Raw genomic sequence first — 19951 nt, 5'->3', positions numbered from 1 at the left:
ATAAAGATGGCCATGGAACAGCCTGATGAATGAAAACGGACTGAATAGTTTCTTGTTAGGCAAGAGCTAAATATCCCACACTCCAAATGAAGTAGAAGTCTTGCAGAAATGTGTAATCATAATCCATGCACCCAAAAAGAGTAAAACTGTGTTCTATTATGGCATTTTCTAAACGTCATGTAACTTTGTGACTTGAATAATAATAGTGTGGGTGCAAACTGTTATGATGCAGGTTGAGAGAAACTTTGCATCAGGGAGCAGCAAAGTAAAACTGCTTTGTAAAAGAAAAGGAGCCAAGAGCTGAGCATGGTAACAAGGGCAGTCAAGAGAATGCCCTTCCAGAGATGGGTGCAGTCCCACAGTGCCCGAGTGACATGAGCTCAGCAGATTTGGTGACTGTAACCAAGTTCAGGCAACAGTCTTGATCACCAGGCAAGCCCATAGTGACAGCATAAATCAAAACTGAAAGCTCAGGGTAAAGAGTGGAATTGCATACTACCATTCCTGAAAAAAATCAATGCAGTAAAGAAAACTTGATTTCTTTTCTTTTTGCATGGAAGCAATCTATCTTAATTTATCTCAGAATATAGTTGCAGTGTAAATAGAAAAAAAGATTAAGCATATTAAATGATTATTAAAGACCAGTTTTATTTGGTTCCCATAAACCATGGCAATTTTAATTCTTGAGACATGGTCATCCTCGGCAATAAAAAAGAATCTGTCACAAATAAATGTATTATACAGGCTTCATACTAAGAGTATTCTGCTTTGAATATGCAGAAGTCTTAAAAAAACCTCCATGAGCTGCATTCCACAAATTGGGATTCTGAATTTGAGAAGACTGAAAAGTCTTCTCAAGCACCTACCTGGGAATGGGAATAGCAATAGCAATAAGCTCTCACAAATTCTTGTTTAATTTTGTGCTTTTTAAGATATATTCTTTATTCTAACATATAGTAGTATATATACCAATGCTTTTTCTCCAAACCCTTTTAAATTCTCATCTCCAGCTAAAGTAAATTTGTTTTTTGTATACTGGTTGCATAATCAGCTGAATACTATCAAAATAATCTTCTCTGAGTAGTCTGATGATGCAAACTTCTTTTACTTTACTGAATAGTTATGATAAATTGATAGTGTGTTAATTTTTACTCACCTGTCGATCATAGTTGATTTGAGCTTCCTGCTCAATGTCAGAATCTAACTCTGGCACATCAGATAAATCTGAATCAGATTCCTCACTGTAGGAATCAACGCCACCCTCTGCACACACACACACACACAAAAAAAAAAAACAACAAACAACCAACAGACTAAAAGATATATTGAATGCATCTCATCACAAGAAAATAGTATGTGATACTTTTATATAATTTGGACTATGTGCGACGCAGCATTCAAGAGCTTTGGAAGCTTAAGCATCTTGTAAAAATCAGGGGGATGACTTAATTTGTCAGGTTTCACTTCTGTTTCTCCTGTTTCAATGCCTGGGGCAGGAAGGTGGCAGAGGGAAGCAGAATAACTGCGTAGTTACTTGTACATTTCCAGAGAATACTGCTTTCTTAACAGGCTTTGGAGTTAAAACATACAGAAATGGTAAATAAAAAACTTTCAGTGTGATCACAGCCTGTGTTTAAAAAGATTTGCTGTAACATAGATATTTTACCAAATTGTGTGGGAATGGCATGAAGTTTCGCCCTTTTGCTGAAGGGAATCCAGTTTTCAGCAACTACAACTATGTAGCTCACACGGCTTTTGTAGAATATTGTAAGTATCATGAATATAACAAGTAAAAAGTTCTAAAGTACAATTGCATCAAAAAAATTAAACAATTCAGCATCTGCAGTGAGACTTCTGAATGCAAATTAGATAGCTGATTTTGACAATTCAATCTGATCTAGTAATCTCCCTCTAAATGTCTTTTTCCACATACTTCAATGAATACTACTTGTGTATTCCTAAACAAACAATATTACAGACTGCAGAGGAGTTTTTAATATACCTTCCCTGAAAAAAATGGTTGTCTATGAAAAGTAAAATGTCCCAAACATGCTGAGTAGATGTAATTGCAGGAATTGCAATAAAAATATTTTCTGTCAATTCTGTAAAAGTTTTCCCACCAGCGCTTCATTCTATGTTGGTTTTATTTATAAATACTCCAGAAGAGATCATTTTTACCTTGCGGAGATGTTTCAAGGATGCCATTTGTTATCCCTTCTGGAATAAATCGCCACTGAAAAACAGAGTGATCAGCACCTCCTGTACTTAAAACCCACTGAAAATCATGGGACCAACGGACGTTTGTTACATGTGCTGAATGGCCAATGTATTTTCTAAATTTAGCTCCTAAAAAACAAATATAGAGTTGTTGGTATGTAACACTGTAACTATAATGTTAGGCTTTTAATGGAAACACAGTCTAAACACACTTACGAAAACTGAATGCAAAAAAATACTTAAATGTCTCTTGATATTATGATACTAAAATTAATTACAATGTAAAATAAATGGCATAAAATAATATGGATGATATATTCACTTCAGTTTTCAGAAAAGTACTTAAATCCTGACAGGAAGTACCAGATACACATAGGGTTTGATTTTCACCTTCATAGCCACTCCTGCTAAAGGAATTACACATGTATTATGTATAGTACAATAAACATAAATTAAAATTCACTGTAAGAAAGCATACCAATATGGTACCAAATTAAACACTGAAGATCATGGAAAGCCAAAAGGTTGTTTTATTTAGTTTTGTTGGCTTTATGCATGGTACAGTGCAAATCCTGGGGAAACAACCTATGTTAAAAGCCTACTACAGATACAAAGCAAATAGTTCACACACAGCTACACTGACACGTGCTAACAGACAGTGAAACCCTACTGAAGTTTCTGAAATTGTTACTGGCATAAACATGGACGAATTATAGTAGTGCGTCTGGTGTTGATACAATTTTGATGTGATGTAAAGTCTTACTGAATTAATTTCTGAAAATATAGTATCAGAATAAGCACACGTTAAACCACACATTCGCAACAGTTCTCAAACGAAGCACATATACACTGGCAGGAAATTGCTAGATATATAGAGGGTAAAATGCTCATCTTTATGTCCATTAATACTAATATGAACTGTACACACATCAATTTGAATTATACACAAGAATCAAAAGCCACCATTAGAAAGCATGATTATCAAGGTATCAAGGTAAATACTGCACTGTTCAGAAATACAAAATACCGCCTTACCTTTCTTTAGGCATGGAAATCTGAATAATTTAATGAGCCCAAAATCATCTCCAGTCACTAGCACTGAGCTGTTGTAATTTCCATCCACAGAGTTGACATCTGTAATATTTGCATATTTCGGCCAAATTCCATTCACTTCAGATCCTATCACACAGGTCCATGAGGCCCAGTGAATTCCTTTTATCTCATCTTTGCTAGTTAGATGCTTCCCAGCTGAAAACACACAAGTGAATAATCCATTTGTTTTTCAGTAAACTCCATTTCTTTTCATCATTTACCTGTGTAATTTTATTGCAAATAGTCTTTTAACCTAAATTAATCAAAAAGATTCACAATTTCCTTTAAATCTGTATAATCTCACATTTGTGATGTTTAAGGTCATCACACATCTTACGAGTTCTAATGCAGCTGCACAGAAACATGCCAAGAACATACAACAGTGGAAAACCTTTGTAATTCCACATCACTTATACCAAAGAAATGTCTTCAATAAAAAGTACATCTACATAACATGAGTTCCTAGAACGCTTTCCAGTGCTATAATAACACACATTTTAAAACAATGCTACATGTGCTAGAAGGAATTGTTTCGTTCTAATCATATAAAGTCACTCAAATCTGAGTATTTGGTCAGCCAGTCGTACTATGGTACTTTTCATTTACAGAGTCTGCTTTATAGTTGATTGAAGGCTGCCAAACTAGCTCAAATAAGAACAAATCTTATTCCTAAAGCTCTCTTCTGTTCTATGCCAGTTGCTTCTCAATATTAGAAAGCATTCTCAAATAAGAGTAAGAATAAATCAATTATTTATCAAGCTGTTACAGATTAATTAAAAATACTTTTACAGGACAATCATCCTGAAAGGTGATGAGCTGGATTGTGGGCATGTAGTGCGATTGTACTGGGCATAGATCTTAATATATATGACATATATATAAAGTTGAGGTTGCTACCAACAAATGAAAAATGCACTCTTCCAAATATATAAGGAAAGGTTACACGTTTGGTATACATGAATTTGTGGGGTGTTTTTTTAATTTGATGATGTGAATATCAATGTCCCACATTACAAGTGAATGTGATATTTATACTTTCATTCTAAGCCCGTTCTATGTTGTTATCACAACCCCATAATTAGAATTCTGAGTTTTGTTGCAATAACAGAAGAGGTACTGAGGTAACATGTATGATGCCATAGAGGCATCTCTAATTTATTTGAAGTCTTTTGAATTGTCTTCTGCAATTCTGGCTGTGCTACTCGAGTCACAGCCGTTACCAACAGCGTTCTCAATTTCTGCTGCACACTCCCTGCTATGATCCACATATTGGTTGTGGCTTTCAGGGCTTTCACTTGGCCTGTCAAAGTGACAGTTTGGAATGTTGTTTCTAATAACAAATTTTAACATTAAAACTTAATCAGTTAAATAATTTGACCCAATCATCTCTCCCATTTTTAGTTATTACATTCTTAAAAACATTCTAATCACTGATATTGGAATTGTTCATCATTTGAATGAACTACAACAAGGACAGAGGTGCTTTTGGTATTTATCTACAAAGCAAAAATGAGTCATTTTGTTAAAGCTGCTATACAGAAACATGCAATTATGCACAGTAAATGCAGAGGCAGCTTTTACCTAATCAAAGCTGAAGGTGGGTATATTCTGTGAACACTGCTTTTAAAAATGAACAGTAAATATTTATGTAAGTTTCAGCAAAGAAACTCTGCTTGTAAGTGTACTATTTCTATTATATTTTTGTTGTTCTCTGCAACTCCACACTGAAGTTTCCTTGTTCATAACATAAGCCACTTGCAAACTTACACGGCATCCTGTAGAACAGTCTTTCTCCTGCACCATCATTGGTTTGCAAGAATTTACTATCCACAGACCAGTCAATATGAGTAATAAAACTAGAAGATTTGTTGCATTCTCCTATTTTTTTGTATCGCTGAGCAACCGCATAGATATCCACTGGGCCATCATTAGAACCCACAGCAAGGTAAGAGCCATCTGGTGAAAATTTCATTTCATGGATCACTTCTTTTCGGTCTTTAATATGAACTACCTCTGTCATGTCTCTGCAAGAAACAATAGTGAAAACGTGAACTGTAAACTTGTGAACACACAATCCACAAATATTTAAGACAATTATGAAAATAGATGCACTGAATTATTTGTACAACAAAAAACAGATTTCACTAAAAACCTTTTTTTGCTAAGTTCCTATTGCTTTCTTTGGTTACAAGCACACTTCTAAAGCAAAAGACAAGAGATGACTTTAGCTGTCAACGATACTTTTCATTCTATTCACTTAATTCTAGCTGTAATGTTGTTAGCTATCTAATCTAAACCAGACCAGACTTTCTTTGTTACGTTTTTGGGGGGGTTTATTGTTTGTTTTACACAGACAAAGGGAAGAGAGTTCTATCTAAAAAGCAATTACCTTGTCTCTCGCAAGACCCTGTTGAAATGGCCTGTGGGAGAGAGATACCTGTTTCTCCACACTGACTCTTGGGGAGACAAGAAAAGTTTAGATTAAAGGCTAACAATTAAGATGGCTAAAGTTAGATATAACTAATCCCACACACCATGACCAGTCAGCTACAGGTCTTGAGGTTCCAGCACCACCATCATCAAACAGTGGGAAAACAGAGAAGGGATAATACCTTGCATGTGTCTTTGAAAAAAAATTAGAGGCAGCTATATAGTATAGTTTTCAAAAATATATTCAATTCTTCTGTATCAAATTACATTTGATATAACCCCTTTTCCTATCAATCAAGAAACAAAAAACTGCAATGCTAGTGAATGCAGACAAAATTTTTGCAAGTACGTTTCCCAAATTCTTTGGCTATGAGGAAAAAATTAAGACTAAATCAAAAACAAATCTTCTCTTGAGTTGACTGAACAATGAGTCGTCTCAGTGCCATTAATTATGTATTTACAAAGACAATCCATACCAGATTATACATTTGTGCTGTAAAGAAATTTTGGGAGGAAGTGTCTTCTGCAGGTGTCATGCTTCTGTTACTATTCTAAGCTTTTTAAGTATTTTTCCTGATCCTTGCTTTAATTAATTATGGCTAGTAGTATCAAATTTATGAAAATACCTGAATTTACTTAAAGAAACAATAATTTTTGTTAATATGTCTTAAAAACACTGATACATAAAACTGTTGCAAGCAGAATCCTGGAAGGAGAATAATCTATAACTGAAGACAAAGATTTCTGGAAAATGCCGATATGATTGGAAAGGTTAATATTGCAGACAATCAGGATCTTAAAAAAATCTAACAGAATAATTTTGTTAGACACTTCTCTTAAAAAGGTGAAACTCCAAAAGTCAATTAACAGGAGAAATTTTGCTGGGAATATTCTTATTTATTCATAGCCATTTTTTCCCTTCAAAACATATTTTAGAAAAGAAAAATATTCTTAGCTCTGCCTTATTACTGAAAACTAGTAACATAACTATTCCATAGCGGTAAATACTGCTACTGAGAAGAGCAGATAATTCTCCGGATTTTTCCATAGATCTAGATCCTTTATGGCCAAGAAAAATGAGAATAAAGATTCATGTTGCTGAGTGCATGATTGAAAAGAAATGCCAACAACCAACATTGCCATTGTCTAGTTTTCCTGGATCACAGGCTGTAGATCTGTTACTCTCACAGAAGACCTGTCATGGCAAAGGAACAGGTGGAGAAGCAATTGCATTCAGTGCCTTACATGAGGGTGTTGCCACTGTCAAGGAATACTGCTGGGCTTATCATTATCAGTCTCCACCAGCTGAATCATGAATAATGTTAGGAATCAGGCCCATTAGCAAAAACAAGATTACTGTGAGACAAAGAAGATTAACTTCTTTAGAAAAACACTGGTCTTTGAAAGGGATTTTAAATTAATATGAACAGATCAGTTTTATTGAAGTCATTAAAGCAGCGCATTACAGGAGATTTCACAGATCTTCTGTTGATGACAGTCTTTTCCCTCCTATCGGCTAGTAGTTCAAAATATTTTAAATATATGCTTACCAAACATATGGAGTAATGTTAAATAAGTGGTAAGCTCTTCCAATTATCAATTAAAATAGCGTATGTGTCTTGAAATCACACTATTTTGTTTGGCTATTTCACTCTATGGCTAATTTTATGTTTTACATGCTTTTGTATGTCTTCCATAATAGAATTACAGACAGAAAACATCTGCGGTATAAGACGGAGTCATGCAAAAACCCACTTGCCATCTCATATGAAAAGCAGAATTCATGTGTGTCTTGCAAATGCTTCAAAGTCTTTCAATCAGCCATTCTTGTCAATGACAGGAAATGAACCACTTAATCAAGGAGATCCCTCTCAAAACTATGTTGTTATCTCTGTTATGCACATTTCTTTTCACAAAATATCTGTATAATTTCTCAATAAAGGAAAAAAGTAAAACTTGAAAATCTTGAATTTTATCTACATTATTACTAAGACATAATATTTGGAATTAAATAAAGCACAGGTTTTCTCCTCATTGCCAAACTACCAACTTTTAAAACACCAAGTGATATTATGGAAACATATGTTCAATTTTTACTCTCTGTTTCTGATAAAATACCCGATGATTTTTTTTAATTATTTTTATAGGAATAAAAGACTTTATAATATGATCTTGAGTTACTCAGAGAAAAAAAACCCACTAACATGAGAAACTAATGTAAGAATTTTCCATCTTACCTCACTCGAAGAACAATGAAGGAGCCATCCTTCATTCCAAGTGCTAACTGTGATCCATCAGGACTGAAAGACACACTCCGCACTGCTTCTTCCATGTTACAACGAGCTATCAAGGCATGGTCAGCAAGACTCCACAATCTGCATCAAGGGAAATTGAAAGCAGTAGCAGATTTTTCCCGGCTGTGCAATATTTCAGTATCATCAAGAGAAAAAAGGAAAAGCCTAACCCAACTGGGAAAGGCCTATTTAAGTGCATATCTTATATTTAGATTTTATAATGTATTGATTCCTTTCCAACCATGGAACGAAGATAATTTCACTGACTTGAGCTTACAGACTTACACAAAAACTCAAAACTGCTTATTAATCCAGAAGAGAAAGAGGGTGTACAACGACTGCCTGAATCAATACATGAACACAGAATTTCACGACAGTGGCACTGAATGTCTTGGCAAATACTATCAAATGCAGCTTTTGGACACCTTCAAGTGAAGCTCCAGGTTCAAAATTCTTTCAAAAATGAAGGAGTCTCTACTGTCCCCAGTTCTAGCAGGAATGGCACCTCAGGCCTGAACATACATCTATGATAGCAGAAGAGAAAACAGGGTGAAGCTAAATTACATAATCATTTGGTGTTATCTCCAAACTATATTTGGTATAATAGAACTCCCTTGGATGAATAATAAAAAAATGCAGTTTCTGTAGACAGAAAGGGTCAATGCAGATCAGACTAAAATTTTCACTAAAAGTGAAAGCAATATTCAGAGCATAAACATACCCACTGTGGGGAAAATTTTCTTGTCATAACCCTGAATGAGCTAATGGACAAAACTACATGCTGATTTGCTCATTTACATAATTTTAAATAAAAAGAATCAACCAATAAATTATGCCATAAGATAGAGAAATGCAAATAATGTACCTATGTCTTTAAGAAGGAATGGAAGGAGTTTCCCAGATCACTACAAACTGGTTAATCAGATCTCATTAGCATGTAAGATTTAGAAAAAAATTTAAAGAAAAGGATAATTAATAAAGTACAGAACAAAATGCACAAAAGACCTCTTGGGGTAGAAAAATTAAGTCATCAACACCCAACTATCTTTATTTTGAGGACAGTGTCATAAATTAATGCATTTGTACAAGATTTATAAAATATTCAGTAAAATATTTGAATCGTAGCATATGCGATTATTGGCTAAACTCAAGAAAATGACAATTTGTACAAGAAGTGCAATGTGATACTGAATGAAGTTTTATAGCAAGCTTTACAGAAAGAAACAATTAGGCTGGATGGAAGATACTACTCAGATTTCTAGGTACAAGCTTTGGAATAGTAACATTTAATATTTTCACTAAAGACACTGGCACAAAAGATGAGAATGCTAATGAGATTTGCTATGGACAGCAAGCTGGGAGGCACTGTGAACCCAGGGATGGATTTATTGTATCAGAAGGAACAGAAGTTTCTTGATGATGAAACAAACAGACATGGAATGAAATTTAACCAAAGCCCTATTTTCAGAGCCTTATGCCTAGCACGGTGCTGTAAGCTTGAAACACAAGTGGAACCAGCAAAAAGGAGTAAGATCTCACACTACTTTTCAATTATAGAATGACCATCATCCACAAGTGAGCTGCAGACAGGAAAAAGGAAATTTGATCCTAAAATATATCCTGGGTGCTATTCCAGGAGGTACATGAAAACAATAGCACACAACACATAGTGACCTCATCTGGCACGTTCTTTATGAATTACCTCAAGAAATCAGAATAAAAACAGGAACAGAGGCAGTGAGGGATTATTAGGATGAATAAGAGAATGAAGATTGTATCACATTAAAGAAGATCAAAAGACTTGAACTTTTATACCTGAGCGAAACAAAGGCTGGGAAGAGATAGCATTGCTTCGAAAAATACATCAGTAGGATAAACGTCAAAGGAGAAAAAGTTATGTTGAAGGAACATGTTGGCACTAGAACAAATAGCATAAACAGAACATGAATATCTCCTGAAAAGAAGGAATTTTCTGACACCCCAGCAGTAACATTTAGATACAGTCTTGGAGTAACAGGGGAAAAAAGAAAAGTTTGATAAATTTAGTAAGAGGATTACATTACAGGCTTTGCCTGCCTGCATTGGGAAAGGGTGGTAACCTATGACTTGAGCAATTCTTTTCAAACAGAAACCCTTCAGGCCTTGTGAGGTTAATGTTTATCAGGATCAGTCTAGAATCAACAACCCTGAATGATGCTGATTTCCTCTTAGGCTGAGAGAATTCAAGGATGAGAAAGAACTTGAAAGGCTTTTCTGTGGAAAAAACTGACAAGTACCATTTCCTCATGAAAAAACAGATGTTTTCAAAGACAAAACAGAAGTAGGATCAGATGCAAGAATCTTAGCAGCCTTGCTAGGAAGAAGCTATGAGCCCAATACAATAAGGAATGAACCAGAAAGAATTTGCAAAGATTTCAAAGGAAACACCAAGATAAAGTATGCCTCCAAAACGTTGCTTCCATGTGAATCACTTTGTCCAATACATTAGAAGCATAATTGCAATAATGGCATTGCAAGTAGAACGATTCAATTTTCTGTAAAAAAAAACAAGAAAAAAAAAAAACCCACCAAAAAAGCTTTGCAAATTAATGGAAAGGTAATCTCAAATATTGGCTTTTTAATTTCATAACAGAAAAAAAAGTATTTTGTACACATTGTCGTGGTTTCAGCTGGGATGGAGATAATTAACTTCTTAGTAGCTAGTACAGAGCTGTGTTTTGGCTCTGATGTGAGAAGAATATTGATAATGCACTGATGTTTTCAGTTGCTGCTAGGTAATGTTTATACTAAGGACTTCTCAGTTCCTCAGGCCTTGCTAGCAAAAAGGCTGGAGGGGCAGAAGGAGTTGGGAGGGGATGCAGCCAGCCCAGGTGACCCAAACATAGCATGGGAGGTCATTCCGGCCCGGGCGGGCAGATCATTGCTTGGGGACTGGCTGGGCGTCAGGGGCGGGCGGCGAGCAGCTGCTTTGCGCAGCACGTTGTCTTTCTTCCTCTCCCTCTGGATTTTATTCCTTCCCTCCCGCTTTTCATTATAACTGATATTGTCATAGTTGTTATTATTGTTCTTTCATTTTCTTCTATTTACATTATTAAAGTGTTCTTATCTTAGCCCTTGAGTTTTACACTCCTTTCAAGTCTCCTCCCCATCCCTCTCCGTGAGGGGGCAGTGAGTGAGTGGCTGCGTGGTACTTAATTACCAGCCGGGGTTAAACCACGACACATATACATACAGGCATTTGTTTACACCACTGACAACATAAAAGCCTGGCTTTGCTTACAAAACCAGAAAAAGTATCTTTTCTGGCAAAATACTTCTGCACGCTGTTTTTGGAAAAGCCAGACAAACAAACAATTTCCATATAGTGTATATATTTCCAAATAAAGCAAAGATGTGTTTCCACCATTCTTTGGCAACTTTCCTATGTGTTTGTTTAAAAAAACACAGATAGGCTCATGAAACATTATTTTATTAGTCAGTATTCTGGTCTTTTCTGTCATATACCTGACAGGTGAGTTTGCTTATTGGAGTACCTACAGATTACAGCCTCCCCAAAGGCTTACTGGTAACCACTTCATTTGCAGGAAAAGCCGTGGCTGATGACAGGAGCTTTACTGCCGCTTTGTTACATTCAGCTGGCACAACAATATTCCACACAAAAATCAGAGATATGAATATTCAAATGCATTCACATAAAAACAGGTTTCTAATCAATCTTCTCATAAATGCAGGAACACAGAAAGAGATCATTCAGGAAGGCAGACAGTGCAGCAGAGATATTCTGCCAGAACAGCAGCTACTTCTGGTCTGGCAGCCAGACTTTCTAGTGTTACATTACAAAAAGACACATGGGGTCCACGGAACAAATGTAATAATTTTGTATGCCTCAGCACTCAGATAGAATGATGCTTTTTTCCTGTTCCTGTTGTATGAGACAGGAAGCAGGCAGCTTTCCTAGTTGATAGGCTTTTGAAGTTCAAAATGTAGGAAACCTGTATTTGGCTAGAGCCTTCTCTCAGCTGCACTAGGGAAAATCTACAGTAATTCCCCTTAACTCCACAGAGGTCTTTTTCATTTAGAACCTCACTTAGACATGAGTATATAACCTGGGCCACTAAATACTTTTATTTGTAAAACAATTTATATAGCCATTCTTTTCAAAATAATGTGATAACCAAATACTAATAAAAATTATACAATGAACAGCAATACAGAAACATTCCTGTCAATGCAGCTTTATTATTTGGAAAAAAGAATTGTAAGAAAACATTTTGTACTTCTTTATCTTAATGAAAATATTTATATATTTCACTGGAATTCCCTGCATGAAGCCATAGTTTAAAAAAAATACCACTGTCTGAACTAGAATTCAAATCCCACTTTCTCTAGTGCCTAAACACCTAAATGGATGTGTAATGTAGTGCAGTAAAATACCTGCAATGTTAACAAACACACATTTTATAGAACGGCAGTGTTCAAAGGCATCAGTAATATAATAATAACTAAACAATAATAATAATCATAAGAGCACCACTAATTAAGGCTTTATGTGCCCAAAGAGCATGCTTGCAGTGTCTTCCATAGAGGGGCAGGGGCACAAGTTTGTTCACACACACTTTCAGTAGCAGTACGTTATCCAGCACCAAGCCAGAGCTGAATTACCATGCTAACCAAGAGTCCAAGACAATAAATCCAAAGTCTTAGCATGGCTTATTAGCTTGAGGGCAGTACAATACTAATCCCAGCTTTGCAGCTCTTGTTTCTGAACGGACTTGCACCCTATCAGAAAGCAGGCAGTGTGAATTTGTGCCTGTCTATAAAACTCTGCAGACAAACCCAAGCAGAAGAGACTATTCATGCATTTTATCAACTGAAAGAAGTAATACTAATATGTAGGAAATGGGGAGATAACATGACTGCAGTGAACTTAGTACAGTGAACAGACTGCAGTGAACACACTCTGGATTTTAATTATGGTTAAAAAGAGATGAGGGATGGCAGGGACAGGAAACCAGTACAAGTAAAAAGATAGAAAGAAAAGCGAAAAAGAAATTCCAACTGACCAGCAAGCTTCAGGGCAGAGGTGAATCATAATGTGTAATCTGAAGGAGCATAAATTAGAAGCTGTACGTATGGCAGGAGATTGTTTTTTCCTATTGAAATATGGCTGAGTGGTAGAATCCACATGTACGTCTCTGAAATAAGTTGACCAGTAGCCCGTAAAAAAAGAAAAACTGTTTGGTAACTGCCTGGGGTTGATTTGAAAATACACACTCAAATTATCTACAAAAGATGAAAAGCAGTCATCATCCATCTAGCACAGGGCTGGAGAAAAACCTGATGGAGGGACTAGAAATTAGGATAGTACGGTCAGGAGAAACCACTAAGAAGGACATTAGGGGAATCAGAGCTTGGGAAGCCAAGCTGTGATGAACCCCACTGTATGCGCTGTGCTGCAAGGGCTTCAGGGCAAGAGCAGAACCACAATTTGATGAAAGACTCCAGAGACTGCCATAATAAAGCCAGGTCTCCCCAAAATTTCTCCAGTCCCCCTGTGTAGCTTTGGCAGTCAGGAAAATCTCACTCTCTTTAGTCACAGGTAAACAGTAAGTCACAATGGGTAGTGTCCACGCCCAGTTGAGACACCACACAACGGCTGCATGGGTATGGGAGTACTTCCACTACAATGAGAATCTTAGCTTAACTTCTAACCTTTACAGTAAAGCCTTACTAAGCATATTAAAAATGCTGAGGGTTTTTTTCAGAGGCTTATCACTTTGCCAAATTTTAACAGGGACAGGAAAAGGAACATCCTTGACTTTGCAACAATTCCCACAAATGTGTACAAAATTTCAAATCTCTGCTACAAAGCCTTGAGGCAGATCTGTTTCACTGGGGTACACCAGCCCATTTTCATTAATCTCATTTTCTGGCATTTTAACTGAATAGGTTTTAGATCAAATTTTCTAAATACTCGAGGCTGAGGCAGACACCTGCTGTGTAAAACACCGGTCAAAGATATTCAGGTTTTAGCTTTGTGGCATATTATTAACAGAAGAGAAGTATGAGGTGACCATTCTCCATTTAGATACCTACATCTGCTGTTCAGAACAGTAATGAATTGGTACATAAAGCAGAGTATATAAATCCAACATGTTTTGAACACAAATTCTGAATACTTTTTGCATGATGTGTAGAGCCCAAATATGAGGGCTGACAAGAAAAAGCAAAGCTGCTAAGAATAAGGGGGGTGGAGTCATAACATAGGGCCATAAAATGAATAAATTACAAATTAATGTGTACATGAAAGAATAGATAAAAAATAAATAAGATCTAGCCTTACCGTACAGATCGATCATCACTGCCTGTGACTGCTAAAGGCTTCTTTGGATGGACCGCCAGGGCCCAGAGCTCCCCTTCACAATGGCCCTGCATAATCAGCATGGGTTTATCTCTCTCTCTTACTAGCACCTCAAATATTTCACTGTCCTGTGTCCCTGCTAAAAGTCTGTCCGCTTTCCAACAGACACTTCGGATGGACAAACCTGACAGGGGACAGAATAATCTTAGATTAATGGAAATGACAAGACAAAGTGATAGCACAATGAAGATCATTAAGACCTCAAGAGTTAATTTGCAACAACTGTTATGTTTTGACACTGAAGTCCTACGATACATGACAGCTGATTAAAATCTCAAAACAATTCTGTTACATTATCTCCACCTGACAAAGAGAGAAAGCTCAATCCTGCGAAAATGCTGAGTGTCTAATACTGCTGCTGCCAGTTTCTCAATGGATCAAGCTCTTACGCTTTGTGCACACCTTGGGAACTGAATTCAAAAAAACAATTAATTTCACATGATTTAAAAATCTAAATTTTAGATTAGAGTAGTTTCCTGTGACTGAAGTTGGTTTTATTCCTTTTTATCAGTACTTTTCTTATTTGCACATTTAAATAAAATGTTGAATAAAATTCAAATGGTGAACTTAAATGGTTTGTGCCGACGTTACCATGCTTCCCCATTTTAGCCCCAAAAGATTACTGAAAAACACCAACAAACCATGAACAAAAAATCCTCCAAAAACCCCAAACCAACAGAATCTTGCTTTGCATAACTTTTAGAGAACTTGACCTTATTCCACAAATCTGATCCTAACTTAGCAGCTGGAATTTTACTACCCACAATCTTAAAAATACCCTCTTAGGTGGCTGAGCAATTTGATAGCATTCTCTGGTGAACTGCCTGCAGCATTTGTATTTTCTGTTCCAGTATATGGAAATCAAAGTTTGAATAATGGGTCTAGATGCTGTGAGATGTGAATGAATAAAAAAATCCATTTGTCGCATAGTCATTGTCAACCACTTCATCATTTCAACATCTTTTGGCACCAAATACATAATGCAATTAACTACTGGTCACATAAATAAAACACATTGTAGGCATTTTGTGTCATCTCTTGAGAAGGGCAAATTAATTTTCATTTATTGTCTTGTCCATTCCCTGTACTTTTTACTTTTGATAATGACGTTTTGTGACTTAGCTAAATTAAAACTGAAGTTATGACTTACATCTTCTTGGTACACGCCAAAGGCCACACAATAAATGATGTTCAGATGTTAAGTGGAAAATGGATACTGTTAAGTTTTAGAATACAAAGTACATCTTTTGATGTGGGAAAGGTAATGTTTTCTGTGAGGTACTGCACATAAAGAAAGATTATGTATTAGATTTTTTTACTAATATATATATATTTAAATACAAAACCCAAGCCCATGATCAGATTGTTACTGGTGATGCATCTCACTTAACAGGTGTTTAGTACCCTTCAGTACAGGATGACTGGTATACAAGAGGGTGGGGAAAAAGTCTTCCTGGCACCCTAGAAAGATGTTTTAAGTTTCAAAGCTGATGCCTTTGCAAACTGCTTTGGAAAAGGTAATTGGAAAGGAGGGACAGAAGGTCATAGGTAAGCAGTTAAGGCTACCACCATTGCCTGAAGTTACATATGTGCTTAAACTAATCAGTGCCATTGACATAACTGAAAACAGAAACAGAATTTCCACAGTCTGTTAGTAGCAAGCAATAAATGGAAGTGATCATCAGTGGGTGACATGTTAGACAGAAACAGCAGAAAAGGACAGACATAACAGAAACATTGCAGGCAAGAGTTCCATCACACTGAAAGAACAGAGAGAGAAGAAACCCTGAAATAGGAAAAAGGTAAAGATTTTAAAAAATTGTGGTGACAAGGTGTAAGTGTATGCTTGGCTATTATGACCTGCAGTCATCCTCAAGGCACTAATTTTTTATAGTTGTAGTCAGATCAGCAGTCCCGCCACACTTTTCACAGATACACCATTATGTCTTTTTACTTAGTCTCAATGATTATGCTCATGGGAACACCGTCTTTGCCTAAGCTTTGATAAATTTTGCTTAAGTCAGTTTCTTGCCATTAAACCAGGCAATGTTTTTATTTTAACAAACAAACGTAAACCTGAATAAATACTTCGAAGACAAAATTTGGACAGTGTTCTAGTTTTAGTTTTTAGAAATCAATTAATGTATCAATTTTGAACAAACTGTTAGCACCTACATACAAGTCTAAATGGCAACTCAATTCACTTTCTGGAAATGAAATTTTCTACTACTTTCCCTGAGTAAGAAGACAGCAAAAACCTCTACTGACTGTCTCTCAGCCATATCGCTGTTGTTACAGTGCCTGGTTCTACTCAGCTGCTCTCATCTATATGTTCTATATCCTGTAGCACTGAAGAGATGGTAGAAATAATGGCATCAAGTTAGAATCACTCCATCGCGTGTCTAATGAGAATTCACCTTCACTAAGCCCTTCCTTGATTTCACTTCCATCAAGATCAAAATTTCTTAGGCAACCTGCAGGATAGCTAGGTGCTTTCTGCAGATAACGTGCAGCAAGAAAATACCTTATGACTACATTACAGCTCTGTAATGTAAGTTATAATTTTGAAGTAATAATTTGCCACAGAAGATAACTACAGTCAATTAAAAGTAACTGAAGTTAGCTAAAGTCTGTTTTGCCTTCAGTGTTGACACATCCCAGGCAGCAGTGAGAGAAAAAAAAAAAAAAAAAAGCTTCTACTCTGGTCTCACAAATGTGTGGGATAAATCTCCCTCCCAGAATCACTTCACAAAGAACCAAGGAAGTTGAAGATGCGTGTTTCACTGGTGAGCACTGCTTTCTCTGTGTCACCCTTCCTATTTATTTTGACTTTTATTAGGAACAGATGGCCTGCAAGACTGGTATCAGCCAGAATGACCTGTCTAACCCAGGTATACAAGCTTATTTCTCCACAGTTTTAGAAAGTATTTCTAAATTTATCAAAACTGCTGTAAATGGTCATAAAGTACTGCTATTGTTTTCTAGAAATGAATGTTAAACATTATGATCCTGGCTGCAAAAAACTACATAAAGACAGAACAGGAGAGCAAAGGGACTCCTGGTTGGGTATCTGACTTTCTTAAGGGCTAAATTCCATGAGTTTACACTACAGTAAGCACTGTTGGAGCAGTGTTCATCTAAGGCTGCTGGCAGTTTGCTTGTTGGATGAACCTAGATATTGCAAACCTATGCATTTTACAAGTATTAGAATCATCAGCTCACTTGGTTTAAGATGAAAAATAAACATAACTAGCTCATTACTAGATCACAGGCCAAAATATCCAGAACTGAGAAAGAAAATTTTTTCCTTCTTAGTGACCTCTTGACTATTTCACTGGCAATTTTAGTATGAAGACTAGGTCTGAAAACACAAGCCAAGAAGCAGGGGAAATTAACGCTAGCCATTACAAAGTTGGCTGCCAAAAGCGTATAAAGCTTGCTTCAAACCAGCCAACAGACTGCTATACTCTCAATCCAAATGCAAGAGTAGAATTCCCAGAAGACTAAGGTCTTGATAAAGCATGCATTATGATCTATGGAGGTTATAAGTGCTCCGAGAGTCTAATCATTAAATGAAATGATGACTAAGCTCATAGGAAGCATATGATGGTCAAGAATTTAATAACATTCTCTCTATTAAATATGCCAGGTGCTACCATTCCAAATGAACCTAATAGAGCGCTAAGATGGTCAGCATCTTTGAATATCAGGTTCCAGAAATCTCAATTAGTTAAACAAATTGCAATTGATTAAGTTAAAGGTTGGCCAACTTCATTCTCCTATTGTTTTGTGATTAATTAGTTTTACTTATCTTCTTTTATTTGCATGGTGGGGAGCTGCAACTATAAGCATCCCTCTGTTTATAGTACGAAACATGGAAACCCCTTCTCTTCAGGCTACATCATTGTCAGAGAAAAAAGGGGAATACAGATCTCAAAAGTAAATACAGTCATTAAGAAAATCAGCAGTATGCAGATACATTAATGCTTCAGATTAAATTGTGTCATAATCCATTATCTAGATGTGTGAAAAACCATTAAAGTAATAGCTCATTACCTTTGTATCCTTGTTCAGTCTCCCTGAGATCAATTTTAGTAATTGGTTTGAATTCAGTGTCCCATAACCGAATGCAACCATCTCTCCCTCCAGTGGCAAAACCTTCCTCACAAGCATACATACTAAAAATTCCAGCCTGTTAACCAACAGTATAACAAGTTTTAAAGTTCTTTACAATTGATTTAAACACACAAACCAAATGTTTTTGAACAGACTCTTGTTAAAGTCTAGAAACTGCTAGGCAGCAAAATGTTGTCCATCCAAAAAGCAAACCAGCAAACACAGGGGGATACTTTTATTTCAAGTGCTCCCACTTCAGTGATTTATGTAGAAATTTTTGTACAAATAGCAGTGATATAGCCTATTTGCAGAACTTTAAATTTAGTTTAGTTAATACTATTATAAGGACTGTTAAATAAATAATGGAACACTTAAAATAAATAGCTACCCAGAATAAACAAAAACAAGCAAACAAGCAATACGAATATTCTTACAGGTGCAGAGACGATTGAGACATTCTTTCATGAATTCAGACATCATTGGAATCTGACAGGAACTGAAAGAGTGTCAATTCATTCTCTTTGTTGAAAGACAAGTTTCTATTACAGTTTGAATTCCTTCTTCATTTTTGAAAACACCTCATTATGATGAGTATGCTGTACTACATTGGAATAGCTCATGGAATGCCTGCTGATTCAGTATTTTATTAGGAACATTTCTCAGTTATGAGACGTGTCGAACTGCATGGAAATTAATACAATGAACAACTGTTTTCAAAATGGCCTTGTTCATTGTCTTAATAAATGAACATTTCTAATAATCAATTACATGGAGATTAGGAATTGGGCAAGCGAATGCACGTTAGCTATGCAAACCCCATAATTTCTAATGATGAAACAGAACACATTATATAGAAAGAGATTGTATTTAATCATTCTAATGAATCTAAATAAAATCCTGCAAACAGAATTCTGCAAACATACTACCGGGGTTTACCGTTTGCCAAAGATATTCCCACGTTATTGCAGTTGCACATAACCACAACCTGGCAAGTACACAGTAGTTCTGCAGGTAAGGTGTCCCACTGACTTCAGTCTGACTGCTTTCACAAACTAGGGATTATATCTATAAATAACAATTAGTCTCCTGAACACTTAGATCTAATTTGAAGAGCTACTATGAATCTTGATTCACTATCAACGTAACTAATTTGGGAAGATCAGAAAAAAACCCTGTTGTTTGCAGTGCTATTTCTAGAAAGGTTCTAGAAGAAAACTATAGCAACAACTGTTAGATTTCATATCACTCCTAAGGAAAATACACTTGTTTCCTTTTGTTCAACACCCCCCCCCCCTTGCTAGAATGCCATTAGCCACAATCATATTCAAAATTGGAGTAGTTCTCAAATACATTTGAAACTAGTAAAAAAAAAAACCATCCT

General features: G+C 36.1%; 1 protein-coding gene across 3 annotated transcripts in view; it reads right to left on the bottom strand.

The window, feature by feature from the left end:
* EML6 (EMAP like 6) overlaps positions 1-19951 on the bottom strand; it is a 118083-nt gene that overhangs the window by 50189 nt on the left and 47943 nt on the right. For all 3 annotated transcript variants that reach the window (XM_027783268.2, XM_005235031.3, XM_055816009.1), the window contains exons 6-12: positions 18511-18646; positions 14377-14578; positions 7977-8114; positions 5077-5333; positions 3253-3465; positions 2179-2346; positions 1157-1263 (exon numbers count right to left, since the gene is read on the bottom strand). In XM_027783268.2, coding sequence (XP_027639069.2) covers positions 1157-1263; positions 2179-2346; positions 3253-3465; positions 5077-5333; positions 7977-8114; positions 14377-14578; positions 18511-18646 — 1221 coding nt within the window. The remainder of the gene's footprint in view (positions 1-1156; positions 1264-2178; positions 2347-3252; positions 3466-5076; positions 5334-7976; positions 8115-14376; positions 14579-18510; positions 18647-19951) is intronic.

This window comes from Falco peregrinus, chromosome 11 (genome assembly GCF_023634155.1).
Source record: "Falco peregrinus isolate bFalPer1 chromosome 11, bFalPer1.pri, whole genome shotgun sequence".
NCBI classification, from domain to species: domain Eukaryota; kingdom Metazoa; phylum Chordata; class Aves; order Falconiformes; family Falconidae; genus Falco; species Falco peregrinus.
Note: the sequence above shows the minus strand (reverse complement) of the source record. Positions and strands in the feature narration are given on the sequence as shown.